This window comes from Trichoplax adhaerens, genomic scaffold, assembly GCF_000150275.1.
Source record: "Trichoplax adhaerens TRIADscaffold_2 genomic scaffold, whole genome shotgun sequence".
NCBI classification, from domain to species: domain Eukaryota; kingdom Metazoa; phylum Placozoa; class Uniplacotomia; order Trichoplacea; family Trichoplacidae; genus Trichoplax; species Trichoplax adhaerens.
Window position 1 is genome coordinate 6,487,581 of NW_002060944.1, and position 16,569 is coordinate 6,504,149.

The window sequence follows — 16,569 nt, forward strand, 5'->3', positions numbered from 1 at the left end:
AATTTATAACCATGTTTTATCTAAAATAAGGTATTAGTATTCATACATATCAGTTCATGTTTAGATGGCATATATTACAGATTCATGATAAGCTTAGATATTAGCAATAATTCGTCTAATGAGAAAGAAAGGTTTTCTACATATAATAATTAATAATTTATTACTGTGTTTGCGGCAAACCTTAAAAAAATATGCTTGTCGACAAGCCGGCTTATTATTTTATTGCCAAGGATTCCTATTATTATGTATCATTGCTGTATGCATATTCAGTTATCTGATCAACACAAGACATTTAAGAAAAATGTTTATGAAATTTGCATAGTCGATTCAACCAAAAATGATTCCATCCAATTATTGGCTTTTGCTCCATCAGTAATGTGACTATCTAAAATGCCAAAATAGCACTATATTTATTATAATCAACATGAGTTACATCGAAACAAAGTATAAAAATGATAATCTCAAGCAAAAAAATCCGTTACTATCAATGTAACTTCATTGGATGCTAATCATGATCATGATATGGTTTAAGTTTGGGAGAAAATACGTCTGATCAAAAACTTTTAAAATTTTAATCGTAAACATGTATTTTAATCACATACCCTTCTGTACGAGTACGGGTACAGACTGTATACATACGCATACTCGTACATCGATATGCTAATTCTACGTATGCTGTATACTGTGACAATTATTAATTATTTGTGTGTGGTCACAACATTAACATACATGAAGTATTTAAACAAGAATTCTGGTATCTATTCTCGCATGAGTACATCATATGCTTAACTAAAATAGAACATAATTCCAATAAATATTAATAACTGCAAAAGATTTACGTAACAAAGTAAATTCCGATATTACTTACTACCATTAACAAACATTGAATAATATTATTGTACTTGTAAAACTACTATACAGTATTCAAATATTCGCATAAATTAAACAGGTCTATGTATCTTGATAAACAACCATGCAACAGTTATATTTATTCAACAAAAAATTTTTGATTATCACCTGATGTCAATGATAGATTTCTATCATATAATTGATATAATCTAATTAAATATCATATATACGGTATTATGAAATAGCATAAAAAATTTTAAAATGGTCAGTCATCCTCTACTTGGTTTTCAAGAGACAGATTGTCATCTTTATCACTATTGCAGTTAATTTTTCTTTTCCATATAAACACCATACCCTAAAAATTGATATTAATATTATTATCATTGTCATTTATCACATTGCTAAGTCTACTTGTAATATCAAGGTTGTTTATCGTAAACTTGAATGTAATAAGGAAATAAAAATACATACTAGAGAATCACTTGAAGCCAAAAAACTTTCGTCGTAATTCCAAGAAACACCCAAAACTGGGGCAGAATGACCGTGTAATATATTCACAGAGGCATTTTCATCATTTTTTTCGATGTTATACAGATGAACACATAGATCTTCACTTCCTGTCACTATAAGGCACGGTAAATGAAAGACGCCTTAATTGCAAATAATTATTTTCTACACTATGCGTACTGTACATATATGCATATACGGTTATAAATAAAAATTTAGAATTCAATCAGGCATGATAGGTAAAACGTACATGATTAGGAATTAGTTTTATCTATAAAGACTATTTACAGTATTAATAATTAGATGAGGATACAAACACTATAAATAAACAACAAAAATATTTCAAGTAGTTCGCTTACCTACGCAAGCACCCTCACGAAATGACATTATCGGACAAAATGTACTTTTAATATCTTGCTTGCTATGCCATACCGGATATGAACTTTTCAATTCAGCATTACCATCTGGTGAAATTATTCTAATTTTCAATTATAAATTAACTGTAAAATTTCTACCATTGTCTATCTTGAAAATGAAGCAAATCGAAATTTCTATATACGCCTGTGTTCAGGGTAGGTTTATTATAATTATTAACGAAAAACTAGTAAAACCGGTAGGAGAATACCACATAGCGAAAGATTAATTCCTGTAACAACATTAAAGACTCAATAATAGGTATACCTTAACAACCACAAGCTATCTCTCATAGTATTCATTAATAATACTGGATTTTTCCCTTCTCGATTGGACCAGCTACGAGATACAATCGAAGTAATCGGGCTACCTTCATTTATAGTAATCCTACATGATATAGTAGATGAATTTTCGTTTAAAAAAAGTGGTACCTTAATGAATTAACCATAATTAATAGCATACTACATTATTGTAAGCGTACTTTCTACTCTTTATAATTTTTCCCGTCATTGTATCGAAAATAAACGAGTAGATATGTCCCTGAAGTTCGAAGTGTTAGAGCAGTAATTTAAATAAATGAGAATTATCAGTGAGTACTAGGCCTCAATAGCAATAATAACAGGGCCTACTTTAGTGTCACCGGACCAAAGTATTTTTCCATTTATATCAAATGCAAGGCATTTTACTACCCCTGAAACTTTGTTGCCACCACCCTAAGAAATCAAATAGATAATAACGTCTCTTAACATTAATGAACTTGTATAACTTCCTAAAGGTCATACAGCAATAAATGGCGATTACTTCATAGTGTATTAAGTATAGTTCTTAGTTTTGCAGTTATATCTCAGGTGAATATACCTTAATTCTTTTACCAGTAGAAGTATTATAGACTTGTACTTGCCATTTAGAGTTGCCAGTCTAACCAGAGTTTTACTCGTTAAGAAAACAAGACTATAAACTGGTGCCATCAATATAGATGGTTATACTGTAGCTATCATTCATAATTACAGTGATATCATGTTATTTATATACTTTGCAAGTGTAAGGATACAACAACATGGTTATTATTAACTGGATGAAATATACAACAGTTAACTTCAGACGATCCATAATCATTAACAACCCTAAGGCATGATCCACCAACAGAATTCCATATGCGCGTTGTTTTATCGGAAGAAGCACTCATAATTAAATCATTTGTTAGAGACCAAGAAAGATCTGAGGATATCCAGTGTACCCCCAATGATAAATAATGATAGTATTAGTTATAAAGAGGTCATGATAACTACATCAGTTCACTGTATAGCAATTTAAATACCTTGCTTTAATTGTTACTAACACGATGTATTACTTACCGTTTATACTGTTAGTATGTCCTTTTAATACAAATTGTACAGTAGGTGGATTAAGTCTAAGTATAGAAATAGTACCATCGACAGAACAGCACGCCAGTCTATCTCGTTCTTCATTAGCAAATTTAACAACCTTGACTGATAATTGATAAACATATTTGATTTCCATAGACAGGTAAAGTCAAAAAAAATTAATTGTAAAGACTATACAACATCCATATAAAGTAAATTAAATTATGGTAGATGGAATATTTTACCTGCTTTCATATGCTGATGAAATACATGATAAACAGGTTCGAATTGATAGTACTGCTCGATATTTTGATTGCCAGCTAATTTTCTATTGTAGAGTTGCATATTAGCAGAGCAAATAGTTAATCCGTCATATACATAAAGATAGTTTATAACAGATCGAATGAACATTATTAAGAAGGCTTTCTCGATAGCTAAAATAATTTACTTGCTAGCTTTTGCATCTTCCGTTGGTATAACGTTTTCGTTGTCAAGTTGAGGAACAATTAGAGTTTTAGTATTATTAGCTGCTGTATTCTTGTCTTCATAGTTGATAGAACCTAGACTTGTTGAACGTGGTCGTAAGAAGGAGAAAGAACTATCACTTTGTAAACGGCTATGTCTAGGTGATCTATTGGTAGAACTTGGGGATGAGGATCCAAGTTGCAATGATACAGATCCAATAGGTTGCTATAATATTTAATATAGACATTTTTCATTTTATATATTAGAAATTTTGCCAGCTTCTATTACAGTATAATTTATACCATAAATGGCTAATGTTTTTAATAGTAAACACGGTATGTCTAATTGTAGTCCTATAAGAAATAAGATTAAAATTGAGTTAACCTCATATAACGATTCCGCTCTACTTCTAATACTAGGATCACGGCTTCTAAAAATTAAGAATACAAAATGTAATACGAACGAGTTGTACTATATATTGTAAATTAAATAATAATAACAAGCGTTATGAAAACTGACCTCAAATCAGGAACACTTCCGTATTTTATAGTTAAAATTTGAGTTCTGATTTTCAGATATTGTTTTCTAATATTTGGATCCAACTGTACAAATATTGGGTTAATGTTTAATAACTTTATATTGAAGCAACATCAATATCGATAAGCTATAATTTTAAAATAAGGCATATTTTGCCAGATATATAATGGCATCCGTGGTATTCTAAGTAATAATTTGCATTGTTCCATTTGTGTATGATTACTGTAGTAAAAAAGATATGTTTCAAGCTAGTTACATCATATTCAAAATTTATTATTGTACCTCTTTTTTAGTATTTTCGCGCAGTAATTGTGTTCTTCTCTTGAGATACAATGTTCCTATAATTTGGTACAGTATGTTAGTAGCTGTTTCATACATTGCTGATTTTCTTGATATAACAGCGCATAAAGTAGAGAAAGATTGTGAGATGTTTATAATTCTCATACTGTCAGTACTTGGATAATATTATCAAGCCAATACTTGCGTATAGAAGGGATATCGTTTTATAAAGATTCTAACAGTTCAATTGTAAATTACAGTATATCTTTAAATGCATGGAATAAAAACGAAGATGTATTCAATATTCATAAGTTAAAGGATGTAATTGAAATATGATAATTGTATTGTAAACTTCATCAACTTACACTTACGAGTATAAATACTCCTATATACTGTTGTGATTGGTTTTAATACATTATACAAGTTCGTGGGCAACAAAAAGTCTGTGATTTCTTTCTATGTTGTTTGGACCGGATCGGCAATCAGGTTATACTCTAGAATGATTCATTTTCATGGCTGTGGAGATATCTTTGCAAAGTAGCCTTGTCATATTTCGTAAATTAGTGATATAGTAAAACCATTTAGTAATTAGATACTTTTACTACCTCTCCATTAATTAATTAGAACTATTAAAAAACACGCGTATAAGTTGATTTATTTACTAATTTGGACAGAAAATACGTATACAATTCACTAGATCAAATGTCGATAGACCAAGACACGATACTATATCGTCAAATTACTCTATTCAAATATGAGCTACTTCTAGCTACAGTATATCGGTAGTCAAAGAGAAATTTGTCATTGGATACTTTCGTTAACCGAGATGTAATTGCTTGATGGTAGAGTAGAAGCAGATTCCGATACTGTAAGTTGTTCGATGTAGTCAGCTACTAGTAAGTACAGTACGAGTATATATCTTGTAGGTGATAACTAAGCTTTACACATTCGTATCCTTGCAATCCGGATTGATATAATTAATATAATACATTACAATTAGATATACATGAAATAACGGAATCAGTCCTAGGAAGATGGATCATCCATCACTTTATTTATTACAAGCATGACTATTCTGCTTAATGCAATCAATGATGTCCGTGAAGATGGCACTTGCCGTTGTCATTTGTACTCATGGCAGTGTAGAAGAAATGATCATTTGCAAGAGAGAATATTTCTTGGAAAACGACGATCAAATTATTTCCAAGATGGCTAATTTCTAAATCAATTCACTTACTTATTCGTGGACTATTCGCTGTCCTACACATGCTATAATGCGAATCAAAAGCCGCAATTTGCTGTGCTATATTCATGATTGATTTGACGACGGAGTAACCATGTTGTGCTTTGAGCCAAAACTGGAGATTTTGGCTCTTTCACTTTAGCTTGGCCACTGTACACTAGTGTACAGTACAGTAGAAGTTTACTGTGTTCAGTATATTATCACGCACTAACTGGTACGGTACTGTAGGGAGCAGCGCACCATACGGTACGAGCAGTTCAGTCAGTACTGTGTATAATACAGTACAATTTAGCATGTACTGTACACTGTACAGTACTGTACTGTACGGTTACCCAAGGTACTACGGTAGCTCTCGGACATCTTGTTTCGGGATTTACTGGAAGATTAGATTTATGAAGGTGGCACAGCAATCGACCAGAAGACTGGCTAAAGTAAAACATATTTCAATTAGCAATATCCTATCAGTACAGTACAATCGAAAACGAATAAGAAAGTGTTGTTGAGACTCAATTCTTCATCATGTTTCGGGATTTACTGGAAGATTATGATTTATGAAGGTGGCACAGCAATCGACCAAAGGACTGGCTAAAGTAAAACATATTTCCATTGGCAATATCCTATCAGTATAGTACAATCAAAAACGAATAAGAAAGTGTTGTTGAGACCCAATTCTTCATCATGTTTCGGGATTTACTGGAAGATTATAATTTATGAAGGTGGCACAGCAATCGACAAGAGGACTGGCTAAAGTAAAACATATTTCAATTAGCAATATCCTATCAGTACAGTACAATCGAAAACGAATAAGAAAGTGTTGTTGTGACTCAATTCTATTCTTGCGGAAGCGTGCACGTTCTACTCTTAAGTCTATAACAAAAGCTGGAATCTTCCGTTTTCTGATGGTGGATGAAACTGATCTTTAGAAGGCAAATAGCTCATCAGTAATAACACTATCAAATTCTCTCCGGTCCAATGTTATCATGCAACACTGGTATTTACAGTTTAATGAAAATTTACTTCTCGACAAGATAAGGAGAAAGCTAAATCTACAAATCTTCTCCCTGAACCGCGTAGAAGGGCACTAAAATCTATCCAAGAAACACTTTAGAACACTTCTCCCTGATTCCCAGTGATTTGCACGGTATTGACTTTGTGCTAAACATTAAATTTAAGAATTTCATTCAGGGAGGTCACAAAACGGCTTTGCAACAAGATAACGTAATGTACGATTAGTAAGTCAATTCCCCGAGCCATATATCTGGGAATAATATCTGCACTATCAGGAACACTCCTTCCTCTATTAACAGGCAGCACAAAGACTAACTACGATTCATGAACTATTGTAAAGGATATATAAATGCGGTATACCGCATAATATAATTCCGTTCTTAAAATTAGTGCTCAACATAAAATACGAGGCAGGCCTCATAGTAAGATTATCTTTGAAGGCATTCAATGAGTTAGAAGCTAACTTTACCTACTGCTACCCAATGAAGACAATAGTATTTACGAACATAGATATCTAATAACTAGTGCAAAATAATCAGATTGCAATCGTAATATCACGAAACATTTTTATGATCATCTACTATTAGAAAGTTACAATCACAGGGATTCGAACCGTGAATAGATTATTCTTAATTCCCTAATTTAACTATTTATCTCAGAACACGTATATATATCACTATTACAACAAGCTAGTGCTATATTTGGTATATCTAAATTAGAAACAAATTAAATAAGGGTAAACCAACAGAATTATCCTAAAATATTTCTACTCTAATCTCGACAATACAGTATAAAACACTGTAACAAGGGACATCTAAAATCCCTGCTTTATAGTGCGCTATGCTGAGCTTATATGTATGCATTTCTAAAATAGCTAGAAGTTATAATTAATTGGAATCGATAGCACCTATAAATCAGGTTGCAAATTTATATCGAAATACCTAATTTATCAATAATGCGAGATTTGAAGGACATAGAGATCTGATAACTAACACAAAATAGCTTGAGCACAGTGTACCCATTTATGGAATTAGTTTAGGCATAATATGCAGCCTACTACAGCTCACTCACAATCACATATTTCGTTACAAAACGTTTAAATTAATTAATATGAACTTTCGCAATCTGAATAAGGCTATACTACTAAACACTAATTTCTTAAGATAATTGTAATATACAAATACGCATGTTACAATTATCTTAAGAAATTAGTGTTTAGTAGTATAACCTTATAGTGTGCAGTGTATAGTACATACATATATTTTATCCACAACCAAATCTTTTATGTGGTATATGGCGAATACTATATTGAAGCCCCTAAAACTATCAATCAATATGGATTTGATTGTAGTTTTTAGAATGGTCTACAGTTCATAATACAGTATCGCCTTCGCTTATATTCACTGTCTTACTGTAAGTATTTCGTTAGTGCAGTTTTACCGAATGAAAGAGAACTACGACACAAAGCGCTAGTATTGTCCATAGAGGTTTTCTAATATCTCTATGGTATCGACTTTAGTGATGCCGGTACGACTATCATGTAGATTTAGAAGTAGGTTATCGACTGAATTTCAGTATAAAATCTGATTCAACTGCTTTAGCCAAATTATCATTCGAATAGAATGCATTGATCACAAAATAATTAAGCATAGCAATGATAAGTCAGTGGGTATCGCATTTAGCAAAATTGCCATATTGTGTACCCCCTTTTGTGTAATTCTATAATAGTGTTCACTATCGCGTCACAAATAATAACCAATTATGGTTGCCTAGATGCATCCTCATACTGGTGCATTTTAATAAAATAAACTATTCTGACAGGTTAAGGTTAAAATAGTAGGGTTTATTGCAGTCGATGAGATTCCATTCAGTACTTCTACTCCCCATGACCTACGCGAACAGATTCCAACACTATTGAAAGTTTATATTGTACGACATCAATATACTATAAACTTCCAACTTTTACCTCTAAAATTCTCTCGTCTCTAAACAGTTGGAAAGACAGCAGCAGGCATGCAATCACTCTAGTAGAAGTGTATAAACACGAAATAAGAAAGCCAAAAGCCAAAAAAAAAAAAAAAATGGAGGTATGGAATACAGACGGACAGGCGGTCGTACTCTTGTACTATCCTGTACTACTCAGTACTATATAGCAGCTAAAACACTCGTAGAGAATCTATACAAATGCATAGTATCTGCTGGAACAAGTTCCAAACAATAATTGCGTACGATTTATAGAGGACGATAATGGATACCGATCGTCATAACAACCGTCTACTGGAGCTGGCTGGAGTCAAGGAGTCCTTCCCACTCTGATTTTAAATACTTTCAAGATCAAATTGGATTGAAAGGAGAAAAGATATCAGCCCCTTTTTTACTGAAGAGGATTCCGAACTTCTCATTCATTATCCCTCTTTCCCCCCCATGCTATCCACGAAGACATCATCCTATCCTAGGCTCGAATCCATAAATGACGGTGTAAGTAAAATTGCCGGCGATAGCACAGTATAGAAAGCTGTTGTCGATTCAAAATGACTCGATTGAATATTAAAATTAAGGCGTAAATGACTACTGTCGTGACAATATAGTGGATAGATCAATATCATTTAGTAATTTATACTTTAACTATAAGCAGTGACTTTAAAACTTCATAAACACCATTGCAATAGTCTATCATTTTGCTATTTTGAATCAATTGATCATGACCAAACGTAAATATCAATTCAATGATGACAATTTATTTTAATACTAGTGTAGGGAAAAATAATCGATCGCTTTTCTAAACTAATCATAATATAAAGATACAGGATATGCAAATGAAAGGCTGATGATGCTTGAAATCGACCGATAATGTATTATGATAGGAATCCAATTAGTCGATTGACGTTCGATTGAAAATGGAATGCGACTGTAATCAATCTATTCTTGGACAACGATTAATCATAATACGATAGGATAACTTGACACACTTTTGCATACTCGAAAAGTACAACGTAATGGCAGCCAATGAATTCATACTTTAACTATCTTATAGACATGACGCTTAGAATAAGTATGTGTATAATCTTCTCTTGTTCTAATCAGGTGCAATCATCACATACCAGTACTATCTTACAAACGCTATGTGTAAGAATACATGGATATGATCATCTCTTGTTATGGAATGCAATGACAACCAAGTAATGGATAAATTGCTACCTTATAGATACTGCACGTATGTGTAGAATAATATTTAAATGTCCAAGTTGATTTGGTGGACGTCATTTTCCTACAATGAAAGACAGTTCAATATCAATATGCAAGAATTTGATCCATATTCGCTTTCATCGCTACAGTATCCCTCATACAGGAAAACAACTTAGATAGAATAAAATTCAATCAAGTTAACCGCCCATTCGCTAGTACATTGATTTTTATAATATTGAAAACAGTCAATACCCATTGTGAGCCAACCGAAACTATGCGTAGACATTATAAATTGAGAGATCATTTTAAAAACCCCATCACAGCGTTATTAGAGATAGAGAGAGAGAAAATAAATACAATTTTAGAACCAAATGGATCAAGTTCTTGCTATGTCTACTACGATAATATAGGCTGATTTCTCAATGATATTCTCCTACGATCACTCTATTACTATTTAACATAAATATGATTTTAATTTTCAATAGATAGTGAATGCTTTGTATTATAGTTGACAAATTCCTATTACCGATAGTGATTAATGCTATATTAATCATGTTGATCATCAATCTACTGTAACTTGAAGAAAAGAAAATTTACACTGTTTATGTAAAATCATTAGTAAGATGGATATGACAAATCGATACAGAAAATGTTGAGTAGGGCTTAGTTTAAACTACTCATCCATAATTCAGTTTGACTTAATCCGATAAATTGTCTAGCATTTTAATCTTTAGCTAAGCATTGATTAAAGTATTCATTACAAGTAAATAACGATTACTTAAGCAGACTGTTCACTATTTAATGTCTTTGAAGATGGCCAACATCAAGTGCAAACTCGTGAATGGAGTAAAAATCCTTAAAATTTTGAGACCGCTACAATAAATTTTCTTGATCTTCAATTACATCTACGTACGGTAATTTCATCGTTATTTACTCGTCATGAACTTTTCAATGGTATTGATTAAGCTTTACACCCTAACTTCGAACATACCCGAAGAATAAATTAAAGTCTCTTCCCTTTTTCTCTCGGTAGTGTAATCAATTTTGACAACTCTAAAGTACTCATGGATTGAAGTTTATATCCTAACATTTTTTCAGCTGTGATGTTATCCGCTAGGGAACTAATTTATAATTATTCTATTAGTAGACAATAAATTAAAATAGACTAGAATACGTTCTAGTATACGGCATTAAATCATAGTATATGAATGATAATTTTAGCGGAAAATTTTCCCTAATAAGTTGTAACAACTCTTTAAGCATTGAATCAAGTATAAGCCAATTAATCATTTTCGATTAAGAGGGTATACCTTTATTTATTTCAATATCGTGGTAATAGAATGTTGAAAGTCAACCGTGTGACTATAGGTTGCAGCAGTTTATTATTTTGATCTATTATTTTTCCTGAGTAAAATTAGATTACATTACACAACATAGGTTGTCTAAATAGACTTACTAATTCTTCCATTAAATCGTATCCATTTGATTACCAACTGTTTATACCGTTAAACATTTGTAATTCTTTACTTTGTAATGAATGCTATTTCCTCCTGTTACCTTATTCCTAAATACGAAAATGAGGAATATTACAAGTCCTATTAGTTGAAGCATCATTGTGTGTAGATTAAATGATAGACATTCTAAAATACAAGATTAAGAATTGTATTAGCTATTAGTGGTCCCTAATTAATCAATTTCAACCTAAGTTATCAAATCATATTATTACCTTCAAGGAATAATCTGCTTAGCTGACCATTTTATAGATCCTTCAAACAATTGGATTCTCCGTTGTCTGAAATAATAACTGCTTCATACACCTTTGTATGATCTAATTCCAAGTTTTAGCATAGTAGAAAGTCGTTAGTATGAACGATCGCGGTTTGATAGCGTACAAATTTTGAGATTTAATTGTGAGACCCTATAGTAGTTGAAAATAGCAATGGCGAATATAGTTTATGAAGTAAAAGTGCCGATACCAGGAACTATTAAATACTCTAATTTTAGATCATTTGCTTTCGTAAATTATTGCGATTCCACAGCTTTTAAGAAAAATATATGATCAATTATTTTCAGCAATACTTGCTTGTTCTGAGATAGGATAGGATCTCATTCTTTGCGTATAAATTTAAGTGTAGAATTCTTATTCTTATAGGCTGCTATTTACTAGAAATATTCGATCTACTAGATACATGCTTATTATGAAATAACATTAAGATGATTGTGATATCATAAGTAAATCTTTAATTTTTAATTAAATTGTTTGCTGTTTATAATGACAACAGGTTCCAAATTTAAGTATTTGTGTGTTAAATGTGATTCATGTCAATGTTAATAATATCAAATGACATCTATATACAGATCTTTTGTTTGTCATAAAATAATATACGAAATCTAGGTCTAATTTTATTCCTCCTAGATTATGTATACAGAACGTTTGAAACAAGCTAATTCTTAAAAATTTTATGCACATAGGAATAGAATCAGATCCATCGATCGTAGGATTTGACAAACTCGATTGCCATAAACATTGTTATTCAAAGTTAATAACCTGTTACTTGTAGCGCAGTTAATTTCATCATCATTTTATGCTTTATTCAACCGTTTTTAACTGATGCTATTTGAAGGTATGTACCACTAAAGCAAAACTATTAACTTATAGAAAGTGCTTATTTACTAACAGTAAATTATTTAAAATATCATGTACGGCTATTATTCAATATTGAGTGAGACAATTAATCCTCATTTCTCCCGTTTTTCTCTTCATTCAGTAAAGTAATGTCAAACATTCGCTATGTCTAGCAATCCAAAAGCAGATGAGAACAACAAAAAAATTGAACGTTCACCTTATCATGAACGCCAGAGACAAGGTCTATGTGCGTTACATACGCTAAATTGTACTTTTCAAGATGGTGCATTTACCAAAAAAGATCTCGATAATATTTGTTTCGAATTATCTGGCAAAAAATGGTTCAATCCACATAAAAATTATAGCGGGTTCTATGATGTCAACGTTATTATTTCAGCCTTACGAAAAAAGTCCTATTCCTTGATTTGGTTCGACAGAAGAAAGTATGATATATGCATATACTAGTGATAATATAAAAGAATGCTTATAATATTAAAATACGGTAATTAGTTGAAAGTTGATTGTGTTATTTTGAATAAGTTATCATACTATATTGCACAGTTACCAAATATAGCAAAAATTGGGCAATACCATAATTTCTATTTAGTTATTGATATTAGTTATATTATATCAATGCTACCTAAAAAGCCGATATATTCCCTAACAACCTATTTTTGGATGTATTACAACTAGGAAAATATCAAGCATAAATTTTAGCAACGTCTTCTCATTTGTTGTCAATATTTCAACTAATTTCAAACTATGTTGGTTGGTATTAAAATCTTATTGGAGCCATTGGTTTAGTATCCGTCAAATTGGTGATAATTACTACAATCTGGATTCGAAATTAACTCGTCCACAGCAAGTACAAAATATTACAGATTTCTTGCAACCATATTCCATTAACCCAAATTGTCATATATTTCTTGTGGTTTCTGAGGATGTAGAAAAGGAGAAATCGTGGCTAATTGATGATGAATCGACTACCTCAGATTAATTTATCACTTACTATACAGATATGGCAAATAATAAGGATGAGAGATTACTTACCTTGTAATGATTCAATGATATTAATCGTGAACTGATACAAATAATTTTATAAGCTGTAATAATTCAAGGGATACATGTACCTAATATTGCTGCAATTATGTATTATACAGAAAACTTATATATGATAGGATGTTCTACAGCGTATAGTAACTGCTTTGACTTCTAAGTTTATCAAACGCTGAAAGTCAATAATGCTGTAAGTAGTAATTTTGGGGGTAAATGTTTACCTTAACTTGAATCATAGATTAGATCAACTGACGAACAATTAATTTATAGCTTGCTTACTTATTGTATACTTATGGCGTGCTATATGATATATTTTAGTATTTACCATTATGGAACTAAATTTACCGTATCGTTACTTCTATGCTACATTTTTTCACTCGACAACTTATTCTGGAATTTAAGGTTTTAATAATATCTATTATAAGTATGTACAGTAATTCTAATTTCGATAAATAACAGAGACGGAGCGCAGTAATACGTGAAAAGTATTACATACTACGATGTACTGCACAGCAGACGTCAGCGCTGCTCAACAGATTTTGCAGATCTCTGCTGTACAGTATATTTATACCTTAATACTATTTACTGTGCTTTCTACTTTATAACTAGTAAAATTTCTTAATTAGATTCCAATTGTACAATTCATGCATTTTACTAAAGGGATAATATCCGAAGATGATCGTGGCCAAGTAAGACGTTATTTTATTGTAAACTAAACTTTATGAAAGTTAACTAATCGTAGAATAGCAACTTAATCCATTCGATTTCTTAAAGTATTCAATAAATCATATCATGAGTGTGATATGTTAACGGACGACTAGATATATATATCTACTTAGTTCCTTCATTATAATATAATTAGAGGGATGTTTATTGAAACTAGAATCTCTGATAATTAGTAAACATCAATAGTTTAAAGCCAATAATACCAGCATCGCTTAACTGGGGCTTACTTTTATTTAAAAGTATCAGTTATCTGTGCCCCACTGTTATAAGATAGAAATTGATCACCAGACTGGACCAATAGTTGCTTTGAGATACGTTGATGGAATTCAGATCATTTTATCAGTAGCATACGAACAGTAGTAAGATAGCCAAGGTTACTACAACGTGTTATCTTTAAGCTACATTAAGAATATTAGACACAGTAACCGGCAGTATAAGCGGCAGTAACGATAGCAGCAATTCATGTAGCATAGCAAATAGTATTCGTCATCGACTAATTTTTAAATAGGGCGGGATGATCTAGTTTAAGGAGAAAATTTTATTCATGAAATATCACAACTCCAAATACAATATCAATCGCCCTGACAAAATTAATGACTTAAATTCTATGAATACCTACATATACGAGTTTGATCTCTAGAAGACATTTGCCTAACTTTAGACTATACATTCGTATGCAATAATATGGCATGATGGCATTGAAAGTATCATTAGTACAGTAAGATCACACTTCGTATAAGCTCTGCTGTATCATCATTTTGCTAACTTGCATGTATACGAGAAGCCGGTTCTAAAAATTTTCAGATTTAAAATTTCTTAGTATAATACAGCAGCCTCAGTATTGCAGAGTTCTCCTAATTCATAAAGTTTAAAATTAGATAGGAGTTAAACTGGCACGTCAGTGGACTGGTAGTTTGTACGATATTGTGCAGCAATGATGCTTGAACTCGTTACAGCATTATAACTTGGGTTTAGCTTAGAACATGTAGTACAGTAGGTAAAATAAAATAATTGTATTAAGATGATTAATCCTTTTTGTTATGATCCTCTTCGTTATGTTCCTGTGCACTTTCCATCTTTACTTTTTGGATTTCAGCAAGAAACCTAAACGAAAAAGGGAATTGTAAATCAAATAATTTGTTAGTTATCACTTATATTAGACTAGCATGGATCTATGGTAAGATTATTCCGTATAATCATGCAATCCCTGTTAATACATGGCTTATACAGTGGATGTATATAGGAACTGGCTTCGTTGATAACTTGGCTAAAGTACTGAGGAGTAAGGATAATAATGATGAAAATAAATGGGCTTCACTTTCAAGCACCTGAAAGGTTTCTCAGTCTTTACATAGTAACTGTGATGAAGACTTTAAATCCGACTACTGCTTACAGTTTAAGGTAGAATACTCTGGAATGTAAGTTACATCGTTCAGTACATCTTGCAAGTAAACTTAGTTTAAGTTGATTACTAAGGGTGAGCTATCACTATTTCTAAATACTGTACCAGTAGTCATTAGTGCTTGGCTATGATGATTTTTAATATGCTGATCGATAGATATACTGCAAACAGTATAAGATATCTTATTAATACGTCTAAATACGATTAATTACAATTAGTGGGCAATCAATACATTCGCAAGATTATGAAATATGAGTCATCATATGGTATCAACATAACTCTACATTATTTTGACATGATGACCCATTTGGTAGCGTTATTATTACTCTATAATGCAGAGTAGCAATCGCAGACTTACCAATTTATTGAAATAATTAAGATAAAGGTTAGCGATCCTAGGATGATAAGGTGAATATTTAACTCCCATAACACCGCTAAAGTTATAAATAAAATTAACAGGATTACGAAGACGACGTTAATAAAAATGACTACTTGAGAATTAACACCAGGTTGGAAAATATTATCAACAATTGGGCCAAAGAAACCCGAATTATCGCTACTAAGAGCTGCATCAGTATCATTATTACTTTTCGCCATATTATCATGGCTATTATCAACATTAGTATCGGTAGACATTATTAGTTGTGCTAGATATTTGTTGCTGCCCACTCGCAAGTTCTCAACTTTAATGTCGTTAATCCAGTCTACGGTATTACTGTACGCATGCACTATTATAATACTGTATTGTCCTGTGCTGTACCGTCTACTGTATGGAAGTACTGTTGAGTACCGTACCGTACCGTACTACATAGAAGACTAGTGCCAGCTGCATTAAGCCTGTAGCTAACAGACTACAGAACAATATCGCACTACAGTACAGTATAAATCCTAAAACTTTACATCAGAC

General features: G+C 31.8%; 3 protein-coding genes across 3 annotated transcripts; 1 reads left to right on the top strand and 2 right to left on the bottom strand.

Annotated features, from left to right (window-relative positions):
* Positions 1–1,114: 1,114 nt before the first annotated feature.
* TRIADDRAFT_53648 (uncharacterized protein) lies at positions 1,115–4,580 on the bottom strand (the record flags this gene model as incomplete). Its single annotated transcript, XM_002110034.1, has 13 exons — positions 1,115–1,204; positions 1,321–1,472; positions 1,716–1,834; positions 2,038–2,157; positions 2,252–2,310; positions 2,400–2,483; positions 2,867–2,988; positions 3,126–3,260; positions 3,380–3,462; positions 3,583–3,824; positions 3,984–4,029; positions 4,119–4,201; positions 4,419–4,580. 13 exons carry the CDS (start codon positions 4,578–4,580, stop codon positions 1,115–1,117), a joined length of 1,497 nt encoding a protein of 498 aa, XP_002110070.1.
* Positions 4,581–12,643: 8,063 nt separating this feature from the next.
* On the top strand, positions 12,644–13,475 carry TRIADDRAFT_21661 (uncharacterized protein; the record flags this gene model as incomplete). Its single annotated transcript, XM_002109491.1, has 2 exons — positions 12,644–12,921; positions 13,172–13,475. 2 exons carry the CDS (start codon positions 12,644–12,646, stop codon positions 13,473–13,475), a joined length of 582 nt encoding a protein of 193 aa, XP_002109527.1.
* Positions 13,476–15,285: 1,810 nt separating this feature from the next.
* Positions 15,286–16,259, bottom strand: TRIADDRAFT_53649 (uncharacterized protein; the record flags this gene model as incomplete). Its single annotated transcript, XM_002110035.1, has 2 exons — positions 15,286–15,364; positions 16,021–16,259. 2 exons carry the CDS (start codon positions 16,257–16,259, stop codon positions 15,286–15,288), a joined length of 318 nt encoding a protein of 105 aa, XP_002110071.1.
* Between the last annotated feature and the right edge of the window lie 310 nt (positions 16,260–16,569).